The 10,877-nt window shown below is 40.2% G+C and overlaps 1 protein-coding gene across 1 annotated transcript in view; it reads left to right on the forward strand.

The window, feature by feature from the left end:
* The first annotated feature begins 7,350 nt into the window (after window positions 1–7,350).
* usp6nl (USP6 N-terminal like) overlaps window positions 7,351–10,877 on the forward strand; it is a 22,336-nt gene continuing 18,809 nt past the window's right edge. The window contains 1 exon segment of the mRNA XM_055020726.1: window positions 7,351–7,648. Coding sequence (XP_054876701.1) covers window positions 7,600–7,648 — 49 coding nt within the window. The 5' untranslated portion in view covers window positions 7,351–7,599.

Raw genomic sequence — 10,877 nt, forward strand, 5'->3', positions numbered from 1 at the left:
AAAATAGATGCCGACAAACTGCGGCTTGGTTTTATTAATATTTTAAAATGAATTTTGGGGTATTTTATATTGTATCACCACCAGGGGGCAGTAGAAGGCAGCTTAGCCTGGTCACAATCACAAATTTAGCTGGACAATAAATTGTGCCAGAAATTACTGCGATAAACGATAATATTGTCATTTTGAGTCCATTTTAAACTAATTTATCACTATTACAGTATTAAAAACTTTAATCTCTACAGAACATTTCACTGGAAAACAATTTAAAAATCCAAAATAAACAAACATGAATTGTACAATCTAAAATTTCAGGAAGTGAAAAGTAGCTACTTCATTCTGGTTGTTAAATGTTTGCAGCGGTTATCAAAATGGTGGCTTTGCTTATATATCAAATGGACGAATAACTTTATTAAATTTTTATTATTTTAATTTATTGTGTGTGTGATTAATTGATTTATTGCTTAATCCTGTTAACATCTTCATTCCTATTGCACCACCCATAGAAAAATAGATTTATACCAGAAGATTGTTGATAACTTCACAAAGACTTTGCTGAGATGTTTGGGGAATTTATCGTGAATGTTTCTGAAAATATGCGATAAATCCAAACTTGATTTCCTCTTTTTTTTTCTTTTGGAAGTAAAATGAAGCATTATCTGGTCAGTGATGTGATGCTTTCATAAATGACACTGAAAGCTTTTTGCTTTCATGATGGCAAACATCTGAGTGGGGTCGCAGCCTCGCAGCGCCGGGTCGCAACCATAGCAACAGCAGCTGCAGCGTGTCCAGACATGCAGTAACTGGGCTTTCTGTCGCACAACCAGAGGAAACAGATCTATTGACACTTTATCACAGAGCTGTGTGTGTGTGTGTGTGTGTGTGGTGCCTGGTTTCCCTGTTTGGATCATTTGATCGTTGTTCTGTGGAGGCTGCTGGAACCAGAAACGATTCATCATAATTAGCATTTTTTGGTATTTATTGATATTTTTCATTGATCAAACAGTAGAGAAAATAGTAAAACTAACAGTTTTGGGAGATTTTAAACCAAATTAATTGGGTTGATCATGAAAACAATAATTCCAAATCATATCACAATAAATAATAAATGATACAAAAAAAAACTTATTCAAATACATTCTGATAATTCATCTGTAGCAAAACTCATTTCTGCAAGAATAATGAGAAATATTCAGAATTATTGGTTTTTATTGAAACTTTTCATCAAACAAACAAGGGAATTGTAAAAGTAACAATCCCAACATTACGGACAGTTTTAGACATTATTTGGAATAAATGATAAACTTTATGAGAAACATGTCATTTCATGTTAAATATGATTTCAGCTGAATGAAAATCAAATATGATCCTTTAGTTCGTCTGTATCGACTCATCTCTGCAGTAATGATAAAATAAAGGCTCTGATTTCTGCAGAAACTGGTGATCAGATGGAAAACTGGCAGCTTTTTCTAAGGCTCATTCCAGCAAAAGCAGCAAATTTAATGGCTTTAATTTCATGGCTGTTGGATGAAAATGATCATAGCAGCAGAAGAAGGAGGCAGGATGCAGCGAGAAGGCGTTACCTGGGTGGTACAAATCATCAGTGCTCATTCAGCCGTCTGCATTCTGCTCATGTTTCCGCTCCGCAGCAGAAACACGATGAGAGGAGAGGAGGGAAGAGCTGGAGGACGTTAATTAGGATCTGCAGGATGTGAAGAGCGGATCGAGGAGCCGGCTGCAGCGGGAAGTTTCACCACTCAGGACCTTTTGATCTGCAGCATCCAGCTGGGGACGGAAACAAGCCGGCGAAGGACGGCTCCGCTCCGGATCGCACGCGGCATGAGGAGGGCACTGCGCCGCGGCGGCCGGCAGCGGAGAGGGCATCGCCGCGCTGCTGCTTCCTGTCACCCTCAGGCGCCGCTCAACGCAGGTGAAGCAGCATGACGGCCGGTTAGTGGAGGAAATACTGAAGACGCCCAACACCCAGGAAGCAGGAGCAGAGACTTGATTTCACTGGAAACCAGCGTCCTGGAGGAGTCATGCTGCGGGCCAGCTGATGAGCGATGAGGCTGAGGGGCGCCAGAGCCGCCGCCGCCTCATGGCTCCTCCCACTGGATAAGCATGCAGGTCCTGCAGATCGTCAAGGAGCTGGTGTCTCCATCCAGGCACCGGGCAGCCGCGCGATTTGGAGGTGTGTGCGCTGGTTTTTAATCACCAAACGGCTACAGTTTCCATTTGAGGCGCACAAATAAAAAGACTTTACCGCAGATTTTAAATACGGTAAAGTTGTACGTCTATTTGCAGTTTTCCTGCGTCGCATTGCGCCTCGACTCGGCCACCGTTTGTATGTTTTATTCACCCTTTTCAATCAGACTCAATTTTTCTTTTTGGGACCAAAATTTATATTTCCTCATTTGTTTTAGATTTCTTCTTTTTTTGGAACTTTCTTTTTTATATTTAAGCATTTAATTCGATTAAAACAGTGAGAGTCTTAATAAGAGGCTTTATACTCTTGAGAGTTTCTGGATTTAAATTTAATGCAATGGAGGCACATTGTCCCTCCACTGGTGACTCTGTGCCTTACCAGAGCCACCACTGTTGTTAACGTGATCTGTGCTGGTTTGCTCTCTCTGTTTATTACCATCTGTTATGATTTTCTCTCTGCTACCTGTTGATTCATTTCAGACGGAAATGAGACCAATTCTCATTTTAAAATGACGATTGGAGGGAAACATGGCGGCTGTTTGTTTTTGTTTTTAACTTGCTGGTTGTCGAGTTTCCTCTTCATTTCTAAATGTTTTTTTTTTTCTCTGAAGGAATCTCTAAATTAAAGTTTGTTTCTTGAAAACAAAAGGTTGCTGCTAAAATTGTCCACGTCTTCTCCGGTCCATCCGCTGCTTCACTCAGGGACTCTTCAGCCTTAACGCAGCTGGACACAAGTCTGTCCGTCTTGTTTTGTGCCTGTGGGATCGGACAGCTGCTGTTAGTGAAGAGAAAACCTGATTTCTTCTTTCCATAAGGTCTGTGAGATCTCACCAAAGAGTTTTATTTAAATTCAGAGCCTGCTGAGTGAAATGCGGTGAGATTAATCGTTTTGTCGCGCTGTCGTTTGTCTGAATGAAGTGGACATGTCCCCTGGAGACGGCCGTGTTGCTGCAGCTCTCCGTCTGGGTTGTGGATGGTTTTGTGTCGCGCTGTAAATAATGGAGCTGATGCTGATGCCGTGGCCTTATTATTTATCCTAAATGTCTTTTATTGAGTTTGATTGTTGAAAAATACAAATTATGAGGATTAATTTCACACAGAGGGATGTTTTTAAAGCTGTTAGTTATGCTAACAGTGATTTATTCACACAAATAAAAACTCAAATCTAAATCTCCAGTAATTTAAATATTGTTTTTCTCTTTGTTTTTACAAAAAAAAAGTTAAAATGTGAGGCATGAATTTATCAGTATATTCGTCTTCCTGACACTTGTAAGCCTGGTGCAGTAATCAATAAATCAATTAACAGAACAAATTAAAACAACTCAATAATTTCCATTCATCTCATCTTTCCACCAAAGACTAGATGAACAATTTTGTTTAGAGACTTATGTATTTTATTTATTTATTTTGGATGTTTAAAATCTCTTCCAAGCTCCAGTTTGTCTGAAATGAAAGTTTATTGATCTTAATGATTATTCCATTATCACTTAAAAACAATATTATCACAATAACTTTTGCCACAGTTTATCATCCACCATCATTTTTATCATAGATATCTGGAGTTGTGACCTTTGCAGCTCCTCCAGAGTCTCTGTGGTCGGACTGGTCAGGTCTCTTGTTTTGAATAAAGTTGGGAAACGAGGCAGCTGGGAGCACGCCTTGTTTTTCAACAATCCCTGTTGGAGGCTTACTGCTGCTTAGAGGAGCTCAGCCCTCATTAACTCCACCTGGACTTAGGATCAGGATCCAGCAGAGGATCGAGCTGCAGCACAAACTCACTTGTTTGTTAGAAAGCAGGCGGATTTTAAACGTCATTTCAGGGCTTTTAACGGCCTGAGAGAAGGAATCAGAGTTGTTAACTTCACAAGCCACACCTGATAGTTGGGTTGATTTGATTTGATTTTTGGACCAAAGTTTCAACATTTGCTCCATTTCCAGCTGCTGTGGTTCTGAGTCAAAGTTGTTCCCCTCCTGGCCTGTGGGGGTGCTGTACCAAGAACCACTGAAGGAAACGACACAAAAACCTCCAAAACCGCAACTCCATTCTTCTCCAAATGGAAACAGAAATGGAGGCGTCAGTTTTTAGCGGTTGCAGAATTTCAAAAGCCATTCCTCCCGCTAATGAAAGACCATTTGGTTTGGTTGTATTTACCCAGAATGCCCTGCGCTGTAGTCCACTTCCTGTTTTTGAAGCGGCCATGTTCTGGACTATTGTTCAACTTATTTCAGCTTGTTGTGTCCTCTGTTTTACCCAATAAGAGCAAAAAGGTTTAACGTTCAACACAAAAGGCATTCATAGTAATAGATAAAAAACCTTTATTGATTAGATTAATAATATTGCCTGATTTTTATAATTTTTTTTTACGTTTCCCATCAAAACCACAATAGTTCTGTTTTAATTTGAGACGGAAATGTTCTGATCTGAATTTCAGACTGAAACATCACAATGTGGATATGAATATCTTATAAAAAATAAACAGTTTAAGATTTTGATTTTGACTTCAGTAAAGTGTTGAACAAAGAGCTGGCAGCTGAAAGCAGGTCGTGGATCTCAGATAAATAACCTCACTGCAGCATTTTTTGGGTTTTGATCCCAAATAAACAGGAAATGACTTTAAATGACCCAAAACTCTCAAAGTGCTGAGATGTTGACTCGAGATAAACTCATCGCTTCGTTTCCGGGGGTCTGAACTCCAACTCATTGAACATTTTGATGTTGTTGGATGTTTCATCATTGTTTTATGTGTGAAATTTAGATTATTCTGTTCTCTGCAGATCATCATGTTTTCTGCATTTTTCTGCTGCAGTCGGTCAGAACTGAGCCTGGAGTATTTATTGACTGCAGCAGTACTTTTCATGGTGCGTTATGCTCCATCTCTGGGCGCTAAGCGAGTTAGCAAGCGTGTGTGAATGAAATATGGATGCTGGTCAGCAACAGTGGAAACCCTGCAGGTGTTGTGGTGAAGCCGCCTGCTGACATCTCTGCTCAGCTTGTCTGTTGTTCCTTAAGGCCAGAGCTGCTGTTTATTCTCCAAGGACTCCTTTTATATTTACATTGATCCCTGTTTACTCCTGACTTATTAAATTATGCATCGGATGCCTGCAGATCAAGAAATATCACACAAAGCCTCCATCAATATTTTGCTTCTCAGCTTAATGCGAACGCAGCAGCTCATGTGGCCCGTTTGCAAAGTCGCAGTTGGAAATGAGCAGCAATAATTTGGATTATTTAGTCACAAGAGAAAAAATGGGGGTTATTTTTTTCAAAATTCTTATTTCATCATGTTATTTATTAATTTATAAATAAACCAAAGTTAGCAACCTACCTATTTAGCAGCAAGCTACATATTTAGCTTTGAACTACATAAGTACTTAATCATTTAGCTAGCTTAGAGCTAATTATTTCATTTTAGCTAGCTCACTGAATATTTATGAAGCTACATATTTAGCTTGCTAACTATATACATTACTCTGCGCTAGCTAACTCTTTAGCTTCGGAACTAAATATTTAGATCTGAGCTCGTTAAATATTTAGCTTATAAATAGAGATAGCTTAAGCTAAAATCTAGCTCTGAGTTAGATAGCGCTGAGCTAATTATTTAGAAGGTCACTAGATATTTGTGGAGCTAAATATTTATCTGAGGTAGTTCAGAGTTCGATTTAGTTAGCTTCAAGCTAACTAAATCTTTAGCTTGCTAATTACATTCTTACCTCCAACTATTTATCATGCTAACTAAATATTTGGTTTGGTGCTAGACACTTGGCTAGAGTGATATATTTTGAATATATAACATGGTGAAAATATGACTGAAAAAATTATTGCTGTTAAATTTTGAGTGTAACTTTCCAAACAGCACCACATAGCAAGTCATTTGAGAAACCTGACCTTGTCTATGTGACCTTTGTGCAACAACAGTTTGTGACCTTGTCACGATGTGGTTGAACCTGGTTGGTTCCATCTGATGCCTCCTGATGTGCAGACCCTCAAGCTGCTGCCTGTCCCGCCGCGGCGAGGGTTTAAATGAAACATATTTACTCTATGCTGGACGTCATGAGATCAGATTTAGTTTCTGTAGCAGAGAATCTCTGGTCTGCTTCAACTTCCTGTGACCAGAATTACAACATTAAAGCTCAATTGACACCAACATGAGCTGTGCTGCTTTTCCTGACAATTAGAAGAAGAAATAATTGAAAGTTGAGAGGAAGTTGATCTGTTTGCTGCAGAGGAACAGTTTTTATTTCTGTCCTACAATAAATGGAGATTAAAGTTGTTTTTACTCAACATGAACAGATAGTTATTTTTCTCCTAAAATCTGAATTCCTCTGCATTGAGCTTCTTTAATAATAAATAACTGCAAATCTCCTTTAATACGTTTTCCCCAGTGATTTTAAAATATTTACATGGACCATCACTTTAGTTTCCAGTCATTACTTTCTGAATATTTTCATAAATAAATTCAGAAAAGACAATTTGTTTTAAAAACTGAAACAATTTAAAATAAATAGTAAATAGAAAAAAAATGAATGAAGATAGAAATTTGTTTAAATAAATATGTTGTATTAATTTATCTGCCAATGGACCAAAGAGAATCATCATCTTAGAACAATCCTCTATGTTTTGCTGAAAGGTCAATTTTAAGTTATTTAAAGTTTATGAAGATATTTGCACTAGAAACTACACCAAAAATATTTAGTAAGATTTTTTGTTTTTACAGTGCGTTTCTGTTAAAAAACAAAGTTTATAGTTAATTTAGCACGTCTTTTCTGTATCGGATCGGTTCCAGCCAATACTGAACAGATATCGGTATCAGATGTAAAAAATTCAATCTGTGCAATTTCTGCAGTAAAATGTAAGTTTTTAACCTAATTTTCCTCTCAAGGGATAAAAAGTCATTTTTCGCTGCAGGATGGGGATCTTTGCGCCGGTCGGCTGCGGTCCTGGATCAGTCCAGAGGGATCCGCTGCTCTGATGCAGCAGCTGAAGCTCAGATTAGAGCAGAACTCCCTCTCCTCTCAGATCTGTGAAAGGCCTCATCAGGCCCGTCTCTTAACGAGCTTTTAACGGCAGCTCTTCATCATGCAGCTGTCATCATTACAAAAAGAACCAAAACAGAAAAGTTTCTGGGTGATTTTATTCTGCTGGGATCTGAGAAATCTCCGGTCCGGTTCTGCTGGGTTCTGAAAGCGGCTCGTTGTGGTGTGGAGTGGGAGTGGGGGGAATGCAGCGAGTGGGAGCGACTCTGAAACGGCAGCATTGTGACAGCAGCGGCTCTGATCTCACTTCTCTCTGCCCCGCGCTGCTGCTGCTTCCTCCCTTTGTGTCGGAGCGGCGTTCAGCGCCGATGGCGTGAGGCGCTTCGTGTTTCTGACGCTGCGGATCGGCCGGTACCGGGATCGATGCGGGCCAAGGCTCGTCTGGACGACCCGCTGGATAACTTTAAAAGAGGTAACGCCTGAGGAGCTCCAGGGCATTCCTGCAGGGTCAAAGTTCATCTGTCTGATAGGATGTTTGATGTTCTGCTTTTAAATGAGGCTCATTGTGCAGATCTCATCTCCACTGACCTCAACTCACAGATTTAGAAACTTTAGCATGAGGGAATGAGGAGTTTAGATGTTGCACTGCAGTGGTGTGATGTGTTCACACTTCACCTTCAGATGTAAAACTCTGGTGACAGAATGCAGATAATGAGGAAGCTTGAAAGTTTCTGGATCAGGTTTGATCCTGCTGAACGCTAAGTTATAGTTTTAATCCCAGTAAAAGAACCCAGATCTCCTCTCATGGTTGCTGGAAAGTTTTGGAAAAGTTCCTCAGAAAATCAGGCAGATTGTTATTTTAAGTCCTTGTTGTTTGAGATGATGATAGAAACTAGTGGTGGGAATTATTTACTGTATACGATTCAATTCAAAACGATTATTCAGTTGTTTCTCCTTTAATGGTGTGCTAAGGAGCGAAATGATTTACTCCAGTCTGCTTTGCAAGTCAAAATGACAGAAGATGGTGAAAGGTATTTTTCGCATGTACTTGGAATAACTCCCATCCTCCATTTTGTTATGAAGTTGTCATAGAAAGGGCGCCATATTTCTGCCAACAGCCTCCTCTGTGGACCAGGACATTTCCTTACAGGGTTTTCAGCTATTTGAGAGGCTTTGGTAGTTATTTATTGAAGAATCCTAAAAATGTGCCGTATTCATGCAAACCGTTGGTGGAAACAGACAGAGCGGATTTCTGCATGAAACATGGCAAGAAACGTCTGACCAATCACAGCTTGTGGTATGACATAGCTTAGCGCCGCTATAGCTAAGCGGCGCTGTAGCTTAGCGCCGCTGTAGCTTAGCGCCGCTGTAGCTTAGCGCCGCTGTAGCTAAGCGCCGCTGTAGCTTAGCGCCGCTGTAGCTTAGCGGCGCTGTAGCTAAGCGCCGCTGTAGCTAAGCGCCGCTTTAGCTTAGCGCCGCTGTAGCTAAGCGCCGCTGTAGCTAAGCGCCGCTTTAGCTTAGCGCCGCTTTAGCTTAGCGCCGCTGTAGCTAAGCGCCGCTGTAGCTAAGCGCCGCTTTAGCTTAGCGCCGCTGTAGCTTAGCGGCGCTGTAGCTTAGCGGCGCTGTAGCTTAGCGGCGCTGTAGCTAAGCCCCGCTGTAGCTTAGCGCCGCTGTAGCTTAGCGCCGCTTCTTCATGATGTTTACGAAGCGATCTTCGTTTTCACCGATATGAGCTCGGTTATCCTAATCAACATCAGTCTTCTTATTGAAAAACTAAAATAAGTCCAAATGTTTGATGGAGCCGGTTGAATCTCAAGCTGTCGCTCTACTGTGGTGCTCAGGCGCATGCGGCGTTCCGCTACCGGCTGCGTGGTGACGCCAGGCGTAGATACAAAATGGAGGCCGAAAGACAGCAGTTTTGCTTTTCCTTTTTATGTTTTAAAATCAATTTGGGAACGTTTTTTTTTTTTTGCATATTTTCTGAGTCGTGCCAAACGAGAACTTTGTTTTAGTGAATTGATTTTTTCGGTCGCTCTCCCGTTTAACGGTGGATCTGCGTTCCCACCGTTAAATTGCCTCGCCTCTTTCACTAAAACTAGTTCAGAACTCACATTACTGCATAGAACGCATCTATAGACCTGCTACATTCACCCTATTTTTGGACAAATGCAAAAAATATGTGGTGTTTTTATTTTTTTTTTGCATATTTTAGTCTTAAGATGTTTTGGTTCTTCTGTTCTGAATCTGAACCTGATTGGTTTGCCTCTGAAAGCATCAATCGTGTTTTATTTCCTGCTGTTATGCTGCTGAACATTTGTCTTATTTTACTGCCAGTTTGAAATATATTCCCAGAAGAGATGCACCAAATTATACCAGGTTGTGCAAAATGACGAAAACAAAGTCCTGCTCGTTGCTGCGTCCAGTAGCATATTATATTTCATTCAAATTATATTTCATTCAAATTCTGCATGGCTTCAATATATCTGAGCTGTTGGAGGAATTTCCCATGGCTAATGTTTACTGTTAGTCAGTGAGCAGCTCAGAGGTTGTGATGAAAGAAGCAGGAAACGCCTGTTAATTATGACTCATAATAATCCCTGATATCCTGCTGTCTGGTTTCTGTCTGCTTGATGTTTTAAAAGTCAAATGAGCTTAACACCGTTTTATGTTTCTGATTAAAGTAACTATAGATTAGCATTTGCAGAGTTTAGATAAACATAAAACTAATTCATATGTTTTCTTCAGTTTGAATCATCTAGTCAAATTCTGTAAATTGTTCTAAAAGTTAAGCCTCCAAGGAACAGATTTTGTTAAATACATTAACAAAATTAGAAACTAAATGTTTATTTCTTAAAAAGCCTCAAAATGTCTACAGCTAATACAAAAACACAGGTTAGCCTTAACTACTTTATTTGCTCTTCCTAATTTTATTTAATCTGGAATTATAGGAATTTTTGTCTTTATTGCAGGAATTTTTCTGCCATTCTGAAGTTTTTGTGCTCAGACATCGTCGTCGTCTTCTGTGACTCAAGAAAGCTGAAGCTAATGCTAACTAGCTGCTAATATACCCTTGCTAGCTGTTAAGCTAGCTAACATTTTTTGCATCTCTGAAGGGTAAATGCAAAGTTATCGCCAGTTGTCTGCACGACATTGAGGTTGACATTGAAAACTTGTTTTCTGTGATGTCTGTTTCTTTAAAAACATAAGATATTTTTCTATCTTATGTTAGAGAAGAGATGGAGTTTCTGAATTCATTTAGTCGCTCTGGTAGTGAAAGGCTTTGTGATGCTTCGTCTGTTCACTGTTTGAATTCAAGGGGACGTAAAACCTGCAGATGTTCTGCATGAATAAGTCGTTCCCTGAAGCAGCTGATTTTGTTGGGTTGATTCATCTGAGCTGTTTTGGTTCTGCAGAAAGCGGGTCGTGTTCTGAAAGTTCGGTGTGGAGGTCGAGGTCCAAACCAGGCCCCATTCCAACCACATTTATTTAAAATGTCACGCTGACACAAACACAGAAACGGAACCGAAACGCTTCAGCTTCCAGGTTTAACTCATCCGGATCCGGTTCTAGTTTCAACTCCTAAAGGTTCTGACTGGACCGGCCGGTCGGTTCTGGTCATCTGGGTGGGTCGCTACTACAGCAGGTGATAATGAAGGTTGTGAAGAACCGAGTCGCTGCTTCAGGTGACGTCTACCTGCTGA

Source organism: Poeciliopsis prolifica, unplaced genomic scaffold (genome assembly GCF_027474105.1).
Source record: "Poeciliopsis prolifica strain line A6 unplaced genomic scaffold, Auburn_PproV2 SCAFFOLD070, whole genome shotgun sequence".
Taxonomy (NCBI): domain Eukaryota; kingdom Metazoa; phylum Chordata; class Actinopteri; order Cyprinodontiformes; family Poeciliidae; genus Poeciliopsis; species Poeciliopsis prolifica.